The sequence below is a fragment of the Rousettus aegyptiacus genome, unplaced genomic scaffold (genome assembly GCF_014176215.1).
Source record: "Rousettus aegyptiacus isolate mRouAeg1 unplaced genomic scaffold, mRouAeg1.p scaffold_m13_p_9, whole genome shotgun sequence".
Lineage (NCBI taxonomy): Eukaryota > Metazoa > Chordata > Mammalia > Chiroptera > Pteropodidae > Rousettus > Rousettus aegyptiacus.
Window position 1 is genome coordinate 101,140,459 of NW_023416312.1, and position 17,291 is coordinate 101,157,749.

The 17,291-nt window shown below is 46.0% G+C and overlaps 1 protein-coding gene across 1 annotated transcript; it reads right to left on the reverse strand.

Moving 5' to 3' along the window:
* Positions 1 to 6,947: 6,947 nt before the first annotated feature.
* LOC118607761 (EKC/KEOPS complex subunit LAGE3-like) lies at positions 6,948 to 11,227 on the reverse strand. The gene is made up of 4 exons (XM_036226572.1): positions 11,214 to 11,227; positions 10,690 to 10,947; positions 10,107 to 10,235; positions 6,948 to 7,059 (listed from the first exon to the last, which is right to left on the reverse strand). Exons 1-4 carry the CDS (start codon positions 11,225 to 11,227, stop codon positions 6,948 to 6,950), a joined length of 513 nt encoding a protein of 170 aa, XP_036082465.1.
* Positions 11,228 to 17,291: the final 6,064 nt, after the last annotated feature.

Here is a 17,291-nt window from a genome sequence, read left to right on the forward strand (position 1 = left end):
ATTTACAGAGCCTTCCATCCCAAACGGCTGCTTGCATATTCCTCACTAGTGCACACGGAACATTCTCAAGAAGTGACCACATACTGGGACACAGAAATAGCCTCGACAAATATAAGAGTGTTGAAATCTTACCAACCACATTCCCTGATCATAATGCTTTGAAACTAGAGATCAACTGCAAAAAGAAAGTAGGAAGAATCACAAATACATGGAGATTAAACAACATGCTACTGAAGAATAACTGGGTCAGGGAAGAATTAAAAAGAGAGATCAAGAAAGACATAGAGAAAAATGATAATGATAGCACAACATATCAGAACTTTTGGGATGTGGCAAAAGCGGCAACAAGAGGAAAGTCCATAAGGTTACAGGCCTATCTCCAAAAACAAGAACGAGTCCAAATAAATAACCTAAGGCTTCATCTTAAAAAACTAGAAAAGGAAGAACAAATGAAGCCTAAAGCGAGCAGAAGGAAAGAAAGAATCAAAATTAGAGCAGAGATGAATGTAATTGGAAACAAAAAACAATAGAAAAAATAAATGCAACAGGCGCAGGTTCTTTGAGAAGGTTAATAAAATTGACAACTCCTGGCTAGACTCACTAAGGAAAAAAGAGAAAGGACACAAATGAACAAAATCAGGACTGAAAGAGGGGAGATTACGACTGACATCACAGAAATACAAAGGATTATGCAAGAATACTATGGAAAGGTATATAATAATACATTTAATAACCTAGAAGAAATGGACCTGTATTTAGAAAAATATAATCTTCCTAGACTGAACCAAGATGATCTGGAAAATCTAAATAGACCAATCATCAGTATGGAAATGGAAAGATTTATCAAAGCGCAGGACCAAACAGCATCACCAGTGAATTCTATCAAACATTCAAAGATTTAATACCTATCCTTCTGAGACTCTTCCAAAAAATCAAAGAGGAGGCAATACTGCCCAACTCAATTTATGAGGCCAATATCACCCTGATATCAACACTTGGTAACGATAACACAAAAAAGAAAACTCCCGACCAATATCTCTCATGAACACAGATGCAAAAATCATAAATAAGATGCTAGCGAACTGAATACACCAACATATTAAAAAGAGTATACACCACGATCATCCCAGAGGCACAGGGATGGTTCAACATATGCAAATCGATTGATGTGATACACTACATAAACAACTTAAAAAATAAGAATCGTATGATCATGTGAATAGATGCAGAACAAGCCTCCAATGAGATATAGCACCCATGCGTGATCAAAACACTTAACAAAATTGGTATAGAAGGAAAGTACCTTACCATAATAAAGGCCACCTATGACAAACCCTCAGCCAACATTATACTTAATGGTGAAAAACTAAAAACCTTCCCTCTAAGATCAGGAACAGGGCAAGGCTGTTCACTATCACCGCTATCACTATCCGAGCCAGTGCAGTCAGACAAGAGAAAGATATAAAAGGCATCCCAATAGGAAACTAAGAAATCAAAGTGTCGCTATTTGCGGATGACATGATTCTCTATACAGAAACTCTAAAGGCTCAACAAGAACCCTGCTAGAAACAATAAGCACATAAAGTCTCTGGATACAAAATCAGCATTCAATAATCCATAGCGTCCCTATACGCTAATAATGAATTGTCAGAAAAAGAAGTGGGAAAAATAATTCCTTTTTCAATTGCAACAAAAAGAATAAAACACCTACAAATAAATTTAATGAAACATGTGAAGGATCTATATGACGAAAACTGCAAGACTCTGTTAAAAGAAATTGAAGAAGATACAAAGACATGAAAAGATATTTCGTATTCTTGGATTGGAAGAATCAACATAGTCGAAATGACCTTACTACCTAAAGCATTGTACAGATTTAATGCAATCCCTATCGAAATCCCATCGGCATTTTTTAAGGAAATAAAACAAAAAATCAGATTTGTATGGAAGCACGAAAGACCCCGAATCGCCAAAGCCATCCTGAGAAAAAAGAACGAGGCGGGAGGCATCACTCTGCCCGACATCAAATTATACTACAAAGGGACGGTAACCAAAAAAGTATGGTATTGGCAGAAAAACAGACACATGGGCCAGTGGAAAACAATCGAGAGTCCTGAATTAAACCCATATTTATGTGGGCAAAAAATTTTCTACAAAATAGCCAAAAACATACAGTTGGAGAAAGGAAAGCCTCTTTAAGAAATGATGCCAGGAAAATGGGAAGGTCACCTGCGAAAGAATGAAACTAGAACGTTGTCTATCACCACGCACCAAAATTAACTCAAAATGGATTAAGGACCTGATTATAAGGCCAAATCAGGAGTGAAAGAGGAGAAATTACTATTGACATCGCAGAAATACAAAGGATAATGCAAGGCTATGAAATGCATAGAAGAAAAGTAGGAATGCAACTCAAGGACCTCGACTTACAGAGGATTTTATGAATTTGACCTGCAAGACAAGAGAAGTAAAAGCAAAAATAAACGAATGGGACTACATCAAACTAAAAAAGCTTCTGCTCAGCAAAAGAAATCGTCAACAGGTAAAGACATAACTATCCGACTGTAGGCAATTTTAACACGATGATAAGCATCTGTGCACCTAAACGTAGAAAAGATGCAGTGGAAATACAGTTTAAAAGATAAAAAATAGTACCCCTGTATAGGGTCTTACCATGAGTAAAACTTGAAGGGCTGTAAGTACTCTGGGCGAATCTGTGAGGGACTGGTCAGTGGTGGCACCAGTTACACACCATCTTGACTACTGTCCCTTTAGACTAAGTCCTGAAATCAAGTTGCGTTAGTCCTTTAACCTTGCATTTCTAGAAGAAACCACACTTGATCTGGTGCATTAGTGTTTTAATATATTATTGAATTTCACTTAATATTTTCGTTAATTTTCTTGCATCGATGTTCACAGGGGATATTGGTCTGTAGTTGTCTTCTTGCTAATGTTTAAAAACTTTTAGTTTACTATTAGTTTCAAGTGTATAGTACATTGGTTAAACAATTATATAGTTTATAAAATGATCCTCCCTAATTGCTCTTTCTCTCCTCTGGCTCTTCACCTGCCATTACATTACTGCTGACTGCATTCCCTTTGCCGTGCTCCCCATCCCCGTGACCATCTATCAACTACTGATTTGTACGTCTTTAACCCTTCACCCCATTCTCCCAGCTCCCCAAACACCCTCCCCTCTGGCTGTCACCAGATTGTCCTCTATATTTGTGAGTCTGTTTGTGATTAGTTTGCTCTTTTTGTTCCTTAGATTCCGCATATAAGCAAAATCCTATGATATTTATCTTTCTCTGACTTATTTCACTCAGCATAAGAACCTCTAGGTCCATTCACGTTGTTGTAAATGGTAGGGTTTCATTTTTTTAAATTGTCTGTTGATGGGCATGTAGGTCTCTTCCATATCTTGGCTGTTGTAAATTGTGCTGCCATGAACATAGTGATGCATAAATCTTTAGAAATCATTGTTTTGATTTTCTTTGGATAAATACCCAGAAGTGCAATTGCTGGATCAAAAAGTAAATCCATTTTTAATTTTGTGAAAAACCTCCGGACTGTTTTCCATAGCAGCTGTACGCATTGGCAATCCCACCAACAGCGAATGAGGGTTCCCTTTTCTCCGCATCCTCGCCAGCACTTGTCGTCCTTTGATTTATTGATGATAGCCACCCTGACAGGCATGAGACGATATCTCACAGTGGTTTTAATTTGTATTTCTCTGATGATTCGTAACCTTGAGCATCTTTTCATATGTGTGTTGGCCATCTATTTTTCCTCTTTGGAGAAATATCTGTTTGGGTATTCTGCCCATTTTTTAATTGGGTTGTTTGTTTTCTTCTTGTTGAGTCGTATGAGTTCTATATGTATTTTGGATATTAACCTCTTGTCAGATGTATTAAAAGTCTGTTTTTTGTTTCATGATAATAATGTTCCAATTCCTGTATTTACTGGAGAAGAAGAGTATAAGACTAGCACAATTTCTCCCTTAAATATTTGATAGGAGTAATAAATATAGTACCTGGCTGGGAGTTTTATTTATGAGGAGGTTTTAAGATATGAATCCATCTTCCTTACTTGTTATAGTTCCTCAGATATTATTTTTTGTCTTCTCATCTTACAGTAATTTGCGTCTTTGAAAGAATTTGTCTACTTCATCTAAGCTGCACCAGAAGCTGGAGCAGATCATCAGCCTTGTATCCATCAACAGCTAAAGGTGGCAGAACCAGCGAGGAGGGGACTTCTCTGTCCTGGGCTACCTTCGCATCGAAGTGGGAGGGCAGAGCTCGAGATTGGGTGGCACAGGCGAGGTACACCTGGGCCCCCTGCATCAGTGCCTTGCTTTGGGCCCTGCAGGCAGGGAGAGGTGGCAGGACCAAGCCCCACACCCCAGCAGCAGCAGCAATACCCTCAGCCTCCCGACCTTGTGCCCAGGTGTTGTGACAGCCCCCGCCCTCCTTGCTGTTTATACCCCCAACCACCTATTTATTTAATTTATCTCCACCTCGCAGTCTCCCTCTGTAAATATGTGTCCCCCCGGGATGTTGCCAACCTATCACTCGCCTTCTGCCCTCCTCTCCCAATGTGGAGGAGAGAACCCACTTAGACAGAGGTCAAATCATGTCATCTCTGTATTCAACCCCCCACTCCACCCCGAGTGGCTTCAATGCACCCAAGTTACTTAAAATCTGGCAGCTCCTTCTTCTCCTAGTTCTATGTCCGGCATGGTGAACCTGCCAATCTCTTTTCCCCTCCCCTGCCCATTAATGCAGGGTGAAGGGGAGGGGGCAGGCATAAGCCAGGTGTGTTCTGACCCAGGAAATTGACTTTCGATGAGACTCCGGTGAGAGAGACCATGGTCTGATTACAAAGCAAGTGTGTGTTGGGTTACTCTATGCCAGGCAGGCAGTGTTCCGCAAGCTGCGGGCACCGTATGTGGTAATAAGTGATGCAGGGAGTGGGAGGAGTGGGGGGAAATTTTAATGAGGTGGCCAGAGAAGCCTCTCTGAGGGGATGACATCTGAGAAGGACCTGAAAGAAGTCAAAGTTAAGCCACGTGGCTCCACGGGGGAAGAGAGTTCCAGACTGGAAAGAGCCAGTGCAACCTATCTGAGGCAGGAGTAGGCCTGGTGTATCTCAGACAGGGGAGGAGGCCGATGTGGCTGGATCTGAGTGAGCAAGGTAGGGAGAGGAGCGAAGGAGGCCAGAGAGGATGTGAGCTGGATCATAGCAGAGTTTGTAGACCACTGGAAAGGATTTGGCCGTGTAGCTCTGGGTGAGAGAGGAGCTTGGGGCGGGTTTGGAACAGAGAAATTCTGTGACCTGACCTTGGTGTTCAGGCTGCCAGCAGCTTCAGCAGTCCACCCACGGGAGAAGGCAGTAGGCTTATTCTGGGCTTTGCTAGGTGAGGAAGGAAGAACCAGAGAGATAGCACCCTGAAGCCCAGTCCGTGTACTGCAGATCAAGAGCTGCAGGAAGAGATGATCCTAGAGATCGCAGAGGATCTTCTTTGAGGTTTCAGGAGAATACTGATCACCCCAGGTGTGGCATCATATACAATACTCAGAGGGCGCTTGTCTCGGGAGTGTGGAAAATAATTAGACCTATATTAGAAGCTGCTCTGCCCACACATAGCAAATCTGAAAAGATTCAAAAGGATAAAAGAGTTTCTAACTAAAGTAAGAATATTCGATTTAAAAAAGTTCGGAAATAGATTAAGGATTGCAAAATATTTAGCGCACAAGGAAAATTATTGGTTTGCAACAACAACAACCACCAAATTGCCAAGGATGCCAAAAATCCGAAAAATTCAACTCATAGGAGGAAATAAATCAGTCAAATAGAGACATCCCAAGTGAAAGGGAAGAAGAAAACCTTGATCTGCAAGACAACATGATTGTCTCTGTAGGAAATCCGGAGAATCTACGAAAGAAAGACCGCTTTGAACTACTTAGTGAGTTTAGCAAGATTATAGGATAAAAGCTATATCAGAGGGAGCTAACTCCCCGTATCCCAAAAACTTCAACAAGCGTTGCAGCCCTTTTTCTCCCTGACCCGAAGCAAGTGCGGTCAGCCACGAGTTCCTATTCTGCTGTCCCTGGGTTTTCTCTCTTCTCTCTCTCAAACTAAGTTCTTTCCTGTTTGGAAACCAACCCAACGGTGACAAGGATTTTGAGAAAACAGAAATCTCGTGAGAGGCATGATTTCTGAAGAACAATTGGGATCGAAGTTTTTAAAAAGAAATTGCAAGTAAACACGCAGGTCAACATCTCTCCCCTCTGGAATCTATCTTACGGGAAGAAGCACTCATGAAAAGTCTTCAATACATGGATTCCGATGAAAAATTAGCCAGAATCATTTAAGAAAAGGTAATTATATAAACATTCAAGAATTACAGTGTCCACCGACATAGTTTTTGAAGCACTATTAGATAGAGGTCATGTCATATGTTCAGTAAAATATTTTCAGCATAAATTAATACTAATCTTGCAAAAATACTCTAAGTAATAAACTTATACATTTCTCTTATCATTATACATTTAATGCTGAATGTCAGAACACAACTGATTTTCATTTTCTTGCATTTCTTAGTTGTCTTCAATTACTTTGTACCACTCTCTGAATCCCCAGCACCTCCCCTCCCCTCCCCTCCAAAGCTGAGGACAAAGACAAAGAAATACACGTGCGGGTGCAGTAGCTAAAAGGCAGACACAAAATACTAGCTCAGTTTTATTTGCTGCACTGCACAAGTATTTAATCATCCCATTTCTGAGGCAACAGGGAAACAAACAAGTGGGCCTGGAGAAGCAAATGACAATATGGGCAAACTGTGAGGCCCCAGGGAGAGAGTGGCTCTGCTCCGGAAATTGATTTCCTGGGCATTGCCCGATTCGGGGGGTGGTCGCAGGATTAAATCCCAGCCCCCCTTCCAAAACTCATGGGAAAAGGTGTCTGATGTGCTGGATGTTTCCCATCACCATGTAGAGACGATTGAAAAAGGAGTTGACAGCATCTTGGAGGAGACCGGGGTCTTCAGCCGTCCACCTGCTGAAAGTGAGGGGTAAAAACCAAGTTAGAGGGGATGACTCCCGCTGCCCCCAGCACACCGCACCCCCTCCTGAGGCCTGACACTTGAGGGAAACTTCCTATCTGTTACAGATCCCCCTCTCTGGCTGACTGTCTCTTAGGTCCGGACACTGGCTGCCACCCCCATGTTGGCCCATTCCAGAACTGACACAGCCAGGATCCTGCCTCGCACTCTGAACTCAATTCGAACGGCCGGATTGTGGGGCGGGTGCTCGATGTCCATGGCCATGCGGACTATCTCTGCCTCCAGGCGGTACCGGAAAGGCACATTGATCATGCTGAGCGAATCTCCGTTAAGGCACCAACCATTAGCAGCTGAACTGGCCAGTGCGTCAGGCTTGCTCGCACCTCAGAGGCTGACCTTCACCCCAGGCTACCCTTCTGGGAGTCCCCCCCCACCTTGCCATACACACACCCAGTCCTGCCAACTCTAGCCGCCTCGGCCTGCCTCCATCCTCCCGCAGCTCATCCTGTCCCCAGGCCGTCCTCCCCACTCTGTGGGGCCTGCCTGCCCACCCTCCTGCCTCTTCTCCTCTCCCCCTGTCCCTGCCACCAGGCTACCTCAGCTTCACCTCCCGGCTCCCATTTTTGTCCCCCTACCCCACTCCCGCCCGGGGTTGTCCTGTGAGATATCCCTGACCTATCTGTCAGGGTCTCGTTGGAAAGGATACAAGATGATGCGTATGTCTCCTGATCCTTCAGCCCCTGGAGCTGCGTCTCCACCCGGCCCGGAAGCACGCGCTGCCTGTGCCGCATGGGGAGCCCCTAAGGACACTGATCTCACCATTTCGGTTCCAGGGCCACCCAGGCCACGGTGGCCACCCTGCTCGTATTGGGCATCAGGGCCTCCATGATGGTCACAGGCACAGGCACCACCCTGGTTGTCAGAGGCAACAGGGACGACCTGGTCGTCAGGGGCTTCGGGGCTCTCCTGGTCATTAGGAGTACCAGGGACACTCTGGTTGTCAGGGCTACCTTGGCCACTAGGGCCGCCAGAACCACTTTGTTCTCCTGGAATGCCAAGAAGACCTTGGCCATTTGGGTCTCCAGGGCCACCCTGGTCTTCAAGGCTGCCGAGGCCACCTCCCGCACCGGGCACACCCCCTGCCCCTTCTTCTACAGCCTGTATGGCAGCTGCGACTTCCCTCATCTCTTCGGAGGCCATCTTGACTGCGACAGCCCTCTCAGCCCGCGGTTGAGGTGCTGAGGCCCCTCAAGGCGTTCCGCTCTTTCAGGCGACTGCTGAGACGGATACAGTGCGCCTGCGCAAGAACGACAGCTTGACACCAGGTCCCGCCAGTCTGGCCCAGAGAGCCCAGGGACGGCTTAGCCAATGAGGACGCCCCCACGAAGCTCCGCCCCCTGAGCCAATGGAACGGCTGCCCTCCGGCTCAGGCTGAGGCCCTGGGCACTTGACAGTTTCCCACCAAGCCTGCCGCAGCCCACGCTGGCGGGTGAACCTAAGAGCCTGTGCCAGTGCCAGGACGGTCCCCCTCATGTGTGACAGGCTTGCTGACCTCAGGTCCCCTCTCATGGTTCTCTGGGAATGAGTCTGGGGCAACAGGGCCAGGATCTTCACGTTCTTATCTCTGGGCGCCACACAGGGCCGAACCTACAAGCCTGCTGAGTTGAGCGCGGACCATCACTGGGGTAGCTCCCAGCAGGAGCCACACCTGGGCTCTGTCTTACCCCGGGGACCGTCCATCCCAGTCCCTGAAGGAGCGTGGATGGATGGCCTTCACTTCTCCAGTGCCATTTTTTACTCCAGGGGCTGTCACTCCGTGGTACCTAACTGCCCCTGGAGGTGGGTAGCCGGCAGTCCCGCTGCCTCCGCCCAGGGCCTCCCGGGCTCCAGGCGCACACACTGCGATGCCTCCAGGAGGCAGGCTTAGGCCCGGGTCAGCTCAGGTGCTCACGATGGACCAGCCAGGCTCGAGGGCTGCAGCCTGGGGAGCACCACCCCGTGGACAGGTCCCAGTCGCTTGCTTCTCTGCTGGCACAGCTCTCATGGCTCTGCCTTCCCCAGCAACAGTCGTCTGGCACTCAGGGGTGGGTGAGGTGTGGGGCTGGAGGTGCCAGGGTTTATCGCCTGGGCGGTGACCCTACTGGCTGCTGGAGTGCTGAGTGCTGCTCTACTTCTGTGTCTGTAAGGGGGTCAGGGTTAACAGGAAAGGTATAGCTACAGGCGCGCAGGGCTGGAGACAATGACAGAGCTCATAAACTGCATTCCCCGTGGTGCCTCCAGTCTGTGCTGGGATCCCCTGATGCCATGGGGAAGTACCTGGGTTGGGTCTGAGGGGCGGGACAGGAACCTCAGTCCAGGCTGCTCAATCCCCACCCCATTGCTGACAATGCCTTCTCACCTTCTACATCCAGGCCCAGCAGCCTTCCCTCGTGAAGGTCAGAGACCAAGGCAGCATCTGCCCCTCTCTTGTACCGAAGTTTATGTCCCTGCCACCCCTCACAGTTCCTCTCCAGTCCACGACATCCAGGTTTCAGGAGAAATGCCATAACAGAGGGAGCTAGCTCCCCCAATCGCAGAGACTACGCCAGGTGTCACAGCCATCGCCCTCTCTGACCTGAAGCAAGGCCAGCCAGCCCAAAATTCCTATTCTACTGTTCCTGGGTTTTATGTTGTCTCTCTTGCAAACTAAGCTCTTTCGTGTTCAGAAAACACCCCAACAGGAACAAGGATTTTAGGAAACCACAAATCTGGTCAGAGGCATGTTTTCTGAAGAGCCATTGTGATCAAGAGTCTTAAAAAGAAATAGGAAGTAAACACGGAGGTCAACATCTCTACCCTCCGGAATCTATCTTATGGGAAGAAGCACTCACGGAAAGTCTTCAATATAAAGATTCTCTGTCACCCGCAGCACACTGCACCCTCTCCTGAGACCTGACACTTGAGTGTTCCCTCCTATCCTTTACAGTTCCCCCTCTCCAGCTAAGGCTGGCTCTTAGGCCCCAGCACTGGTTGCCACCCCCGTGTGGCCCATTCCAGAACTTACACAGCCAGGATGCTGCCATGCACTCTGAACTCCTTTTGAATGGCCTGCTGGGTGCGTGGGTCCTCTATGTCCATGGCCAGCCGGGCCATCTCTGCCTCCAGATGAGTCCCAAATGGCACAGTGATAGTGCTGAGAGTTTTGTGGTTAAGGCGCCACACGTCGGCGGCTGAACTGGCCAGTGCCTCAGGCTTGCTCACACCTCAGAGGCTGGCCTTCACCCCAGGCTTCCTCTTGGGGCGTCCTCCCCCACCGTGCCTCACACACACCCAGTCCTGCCAACTCAGGTCCTCTTGGCCTGCCTCCCTCCTCCCTCAGCTCATCCTGTCCCACCTCCTGCACTCCATGGGGCCTGCATGCCCATAATCCAGCCTCCTCTACTCTCCCACTGCCCCTGCCAACAGGCTACCCCAGGTTTGCCTCCTGCTCGCATTTTTGTACCCCCACCTTACACCCGTCCTCGGCTGTCCTGTCCCCTGTCCTGGGCTGTCCTGTGCCCTGTCCCCTAAAGCCATGGTCTGCCCTTTGGGATGGCCCTGACTCATCCATTTGGCTCCAGGCTTCGGGGCCTCTTTGGAATGGATACAAGACGATGGCTCTATCTTCTGGTCCTACAGCCACTGGAGCTGCATCTCCACCTGGCCCGGATGCTCGAGGTGCCCGCGCCACATTGGCAGCCCCTACGGCTGCTAATCCCACCTTTTCCTCAACTCCAGGGCCACCCAGGCCGCGATGGCCAGCCTGCTCGTATCGGGCATCAGGGCCTCCCAGATGGTCCTGGGCACTGGCGCCGCCCTCATCGTCATCGGCACCAGGGTCACCGTGGTCATCTCGGACACCAGGGCTTCCAGCATGGTCATGGACACCTCCACATTAGAGCATGTTAAAGCTAATATTCACATTCCCAGCCTCCCTTGCAGCTGGCGTTGCCCATGTGACATGGCTCTACTCAATTTCTGGCATTTTCTCACACCTATGGCACTAGTTCTCTCTTTCTCCTTACAGCAAAACTTGAAAGAGTTGTATATGTGTGGTGTGTCTCTGGTTCCTCTTGATATGATCTCTTTGAACCTGCTCCACACATGAACATTCGAGCTGCTTTCTTCCTACCTGGTTTTGGCCATTGCCTCTTCCTGATGTCATTTTCCTTCACCCCGAAGAACAACTTTCAGCATTTCCTGTAGTGCTGGGTGCAAAGGATTTGCTGTCTTTCTCTTTCTGTCTCCACCAGCACCAATGGCAGGCAACTACCTGCGTAAGTATGTGTCGCATAAGAAGGCATTTCGCTTGTCTTTGTCCCTGGTTCTCAAGGTAACCTCCAAATTCTTGGACTTTACTGACTAATAGGAGTGCCTTTGTTATTCATGGTTGGCCTCTAGGATTACGTCTAAGTTTATGCTAAATGAGGTCACTCATGGTGGACCCCCAAGATACTTTTAAGATGGGAGCTGGCCATGCTAGAAAGACCTATTATATGATTAGAGGGTGGGGCTTTGAACCAGATGATATCAGTACGACCTCCAAGAAAGAGAGAGTACCTGGGGATTGAATTCAATCCCATGGCCAATGATCCAATCGTCAATCATGCCTTCATAATGAAACCCCAATCAAACACTCTGGACACTGAAGTTCGGGAAAGCTTCTCTGATTGATGATGCACACTGATATGCTGGAAGAGTGACACATCCTGAGGACATAGAATCTTCATGTTTTAGACACTCCCAGGTCTCATATCTCTTCATTGGCTGGTCCTGATTTGCATCTTTTATAGTAAAATTATAACAGCGGGTACGGTGTTGTCCTGAGTTTTGTGAGTTGTTCTCGTGAATTATTGAACCTGAGAGAGTAGTGGAAACCCCAAAGTTTTAGCCAGTTGGTCAAAAGGGTGGGTAGTCTGAGAATCCCAGAGCTTGCAACTGGTGTCTGAAGTGAGGGGAGTCTTGTGGAGGACTGTGGTCTCGACATGTGAAATTTGACCTAACTTTAGGTAGTTAGTGTCAGAACTGTGTCAGCACTGTGTTCTGAGGCCCATATTTCCCTGAGGTGGGGTGTCTCAAGGTAGGAGGTTAGTAAATTCACTAGGCTCCCCTACCTAAGCCACATTTTTCCCAATTGGTTTGATCACTCATAAAGATGATATTTAGGTTGAAGCACATGTCAAAGGACACATGCCGAAGGTTGCAGATGGGAAACTAGACCTATTCGAATGGGGTCATAAAGCAACAATCAGTGGGCATGAGTGGATGGTGTCAGTGAACTAACTCCTTAGAGAGCAAATGACTCAAGTCGTCCGAACTGTAAAGCCATATTTTTTTTCCAGGAGGAAACAGAAGCTACAGAAACTATTCAAATTCACTCCAGAATAACAGCTAAACACGAAGAAAGGAGAGCAGGCCAGTGGATCCCCTGAGAAATGAGCAGTGGAGAGTAGGACGAGGGAAGTGAGACACGTCCTTGTATGGAAGACACATGGCGTTTAAAGTCTCACAGTAAGTTAGAGATGACTTAGAAAGGAGTGTTCTACTTCAGCTTCTTCTGTGGGACTTACGAAGGTGTAGCCTTGAGCAGAGGTTGTAATTTTTACTTTTAGGTTCAGCAAATAGGTTTTAATCATCATCATTAAAAAAGTGTGTCAGTGGAGAACTGGATCCTCACGGGTAGGTAGCAAATAGGCATGGACAGTCTGCTCAGACACGTGAAGGGACCCCCAAAGAACATACTGAGCTCAACAATCCTTCATCATTTCCCATACCGTCTTCTGTTAATGCTCATGTCACAAGAAGAAGGTCTTGAATTAAGAAGACCCGCCTAACGATCTGAAAGAAGGGCAAAAGTGGAAGGCAGTTGGACACCTAGGTGGTTCTGACTCCCACCTCCACAAACAATGCTGTGAAGAACATCCTTATACATAGACCTTAAAGGAGTAGGTGACAAATTTCCAGGAGCAGAATTGCTAGGGTTTAAGAAAGTGTGTACTTCATCTGTCCTTGTCATGCCAGACTGTTCTCTCCTAGGACTGTACCCATCTCCACTCCCACCGTATCCTTGTGAACTCTGCAGGTTTCCTCTTCTGTATCTAGCCCGTTCGTATCCTTTGCCCGTTTGACAAATTAGGATTTCTGTCATCTTTTTTATGACAAGCAGGATTTTTTTAAGTTTATTAGGGTAACACTGGTTAATACAATCATATAATTTTCGGATGTGCATTATAATTTGACATCTATATATTCTATTGTGTGATTACCGCCCAGAGTCCAGTTTCCTTTACCACCATATATTTGATCCCCTTTAACACCTTCACCTTACTCCTCCTCTCGATATTTGACCCCCTTTTTCCCTGTCTACCTCCCCCCTCCTCCCCCACTCCACAGCCTCTGGTAACCACTAGTCAATTGTCCATGTCCCTGAGTCTCTGTTTGTCCTGTTCATTTGTTGCTTTTAGCTTTACATCCCACATATAAGTGATATCATGTGATTTTCAACTTTTAACTCTGGCTTATTTCATTTAGCATGGTTATCTCCAGGCCCATTAAGGTTGTCGCGAATGGCAGTATTTCATCTCTTCTTATACCTGAGTGATATTGCATTGTATATATGTACCACAGCTCCTTTAGCCAATCACCTATTGTGGGACACTTCGGTTGCTTCCATGTCCTGGCCACTGTGCATAATGCTGCTATGAACATCAGTGTGCAAATGTCTATTTGGATGTGGGTGTTCAAGTCTTTGGGGTAAATACCCAGCAGAGGGATTGCTGGATCATACGGTAGATCAATTCTTAGTTTTTTGAGAAACCTCCATGCTGTTTTCCATAGTGGCTGTATGAATTCGCAGTCCCACCAGCGGTGTATGAGGGTTCCTTTTTCTCAGCATCCTCTCCAACATTTGTTATTACTTGTCCTGTTGAGGACAGCTATTCTAACAGGTATGAGATGGTACCTCATTGTGGTTTTGATTTGCATTTCCCTAATAGCTAGCGATGTTGAGCATCTTCTCATATATTTGTTGGCCATTTGTATGTCCTCTAGGGAGAAATGTCGGTTCAAGTCCTCTGCCCATTTTTTGATTGGATCATTTGGTTTTCTTTGTTATTGAGTTGTATGAGTTCTTTGTATATTTTGGATATTACCCTTTTTCGGAGACATTTCTTGCACATATATTTTCCCATTTAGTACGGTAACATCGTGTACTGATTTGTAGACTAGGAGCAATAGGTTATACCACAGGGCCTAGATGTGTAGTAGCCTAGTCCATCTTGGTTTGTGTAAGTGGACTCTATGATGTTCACACAGTGACAAAATTTCTCAAAATGTATCCCTGTCATTAAGTGGCACATGCCGGTACCACGAACTTGGTGCCTTAAACCAAAAGATATTCATTCGCTCACAGTTCAGGAGGCTGGGAGTCTGAAATAAGGTGTTGGCAGGGTCGATTCCTTCTGGCGGCTGTGAGGGAGAGTCAATCCCGTGCCTGTCTCCAGATGGTTATCTGCACTGCTTGGCATTTCTTGGCTTATAGACTCATCTCTCCAATTCTTCCTCTGTCTTCAAACGGCCTTCTCCTCTCTCTGTGTGCTCACATGATTTTCTTATAAGGACATCAGTTATTGGATGAGGACCACCCTAACACAGTGTGACCTCATCTTAACTAATTACATTTGCAAAGACCCTATTTCCAAATACGGTCACGTTCACAGGCTCAGCGTTAGGTTTTCAACGTATCCTTTTTGGAAGGCACAATCCAACGCACAACAATCCTCCATCGTTTCCCATTTAACTCAGGGGCAAGCTGTTAGCATGACTTGACTTCTGAGGCCCTACACCATGTGGTGCCTGTCAACTCTCTGACCCCTCTCCCGCTACTCTCCTCCACTCATTCTGTTCCAGCCCCACTGGTCTCTCCCCTCTCCCCTACTGTAATGCGGGAGTCCCAGGCCTGGAACTTGCACCTGGGTTTGGATATTCCAGAAAAACCATCAGGAGGACCAGAGAGATGAGAAATGCCGTTTATTACTTACGAGGCTGAGAAGTTTCAGCAGCAGCTGGTCAGAGCTTCAGGAAAAGGGCGGCTGCTCACCAAGAGCAAGCAGAATGTTTCTGTATGCATGCAAGCAGAGGGAGGAGCTACCTCACTGGGGGACCAGCCGCCTTCTTAGATGGATGGGAGCAAGATGTGCTGCTTGGTTGCAGGAGCAGATAACGTCCACGGGAGCTGCAGAAAATGTCCTTAGGAGTAGGCGCTGCTGAAAGCTCTTTGTGTACGGCCTTCTTTGGCTGCTGGCCGGGCAGTTTTCAGTCTCCCGAGTTTGTGGAGGAGCTATGTTCCGAGTTAACCCTACAGTCACCTCCTCAAGTCTTCGCTCCAATCTCTCCCTCACGATAAAGCCTCCCCAACCACCCCATTTACAATGGAAAACCGCTCATTCCAGCACTCCCTATTCTTTCCTCTTGCCGTAATACTGACCATCTTCCCATAGGCTACATCATGTAGTTATTTGCTTTGTTCCATAACTGTCTCTCCCCGTTAGTATGTAACCTCCATGGAGGCTTAGAAGAGGGTTGAGCAACAAACGTTCCTTGAATTATTGAATAAAGTTAACCCAGAAAATGTGAGGAAACCCCTTTGTGGCCTAGGAGTGGGGAAGGACTTTGTAAATGTTTAAAACAAATAAGGGTGTAATAGCAATACTATATTTTTAAAATATTTTGCTGGACGTGGAATTCAGAGAAAAGCAGGAGTAGCGGTACTGATATCGGATGAAACAGACTTCAAAATAAAAAAGGTAGAGATACTGAGGGACACTTCATAATGATAAAGGGAATCATGCACGAGGAAGACATAACACTTACTAACATCTATGCTCCCAATCACGGAGCCCCGAAGTATATAAAACAATTAATAACAGAATTAAAGGGAGAAACAGACCAAAGCACTATCATATAGGTAAGCTGAATACTCCACTGTTAGATATGGACGGATCATCCGAACAGAAAATCGATAAGGAAATAACATCCTTAAATGACACATTAGACCAACTGGACATAATTGACATTTACAGAGCCTTCCATCCCAAACAGCTGCTTGCATATTCCTCACTAGTGCACACGGAACATTCTCAAGAAGTGACCACATACTGGGACACAGAAATAGCCTCGACAAATATAAGAGTATTGAAATCTTACCAACCACATTCCCTGATCATAATGCTTTGAAACTAGAGATCAACTGCAAAAAGAAAATAGGAAGAACCACAAATACATGGAGATTAAACAACATGCTACTGAAGAATAACTGGGTCAGGGAAGAATTAAAAAGAGAGATCAAGAGAGACATAGAGACAAATGATAACGACAGTACAACATATCAAAACTTTTGGGATGTGGCAAAAGCGGCAACAAGAGGAAAGTCCATAAGGTTACAGGCCTATCTCCAAAAACAAGAACGAGTCCAACTAAATAATCTAAGGCTTCATCTTAAAAAACTAGAAAAGGAAGAACAAATGAAGCCTAAAGCGAGCAGAAGGAAAGAAAGAATCAAAATTAGAGCAGAGATGAATGTAATTGGAAACAAAAGAACAATAGAAAAAATAAATGCAACAGGCGCAGGTTCTTTGAGAAGGTTAATAAAATTGACAACTCCTGGCTAGACTCACTAAGGAAAAAAGAGAAAGGACACAAATGAACAAAATCAGGACTGAAAGAGGGGAGATTACGACTGACATCACAGAAATACAAAGGATTATGCAAGAATACTATGGAAAGGTATATAATAACACATTTAATAACCTAGAAGAAATGGACCTGTATTTAGAAAAATATAATCTTCCTAGACTGAACCAAGATGATCTGGAAAATCTAAATAGACCAATCATCAGTATGGAAATGGAAAGATTTATCAAAGCTTACCACAAAGTAAAGCGCAGGACCAAACAGCATCACCAGTGAATTCTATCAAACATTCAAAGATTTAATACCTATCCTTCTGAGACTCTTCCAAAAAATCAAAGAGGAGGCAATACTGCCCAACTCAATTTATGAGGCCAATATCACCCTAATATCAACACTTAGTAACGATAACACAAAAAAGAAAACTCCCGACCAATATCTCTCATGAACACGGATGCAAAAATCATAAATAAGATGCTAGCGAACTGAATACACTAACATATTAAAAAGATTATACACCACG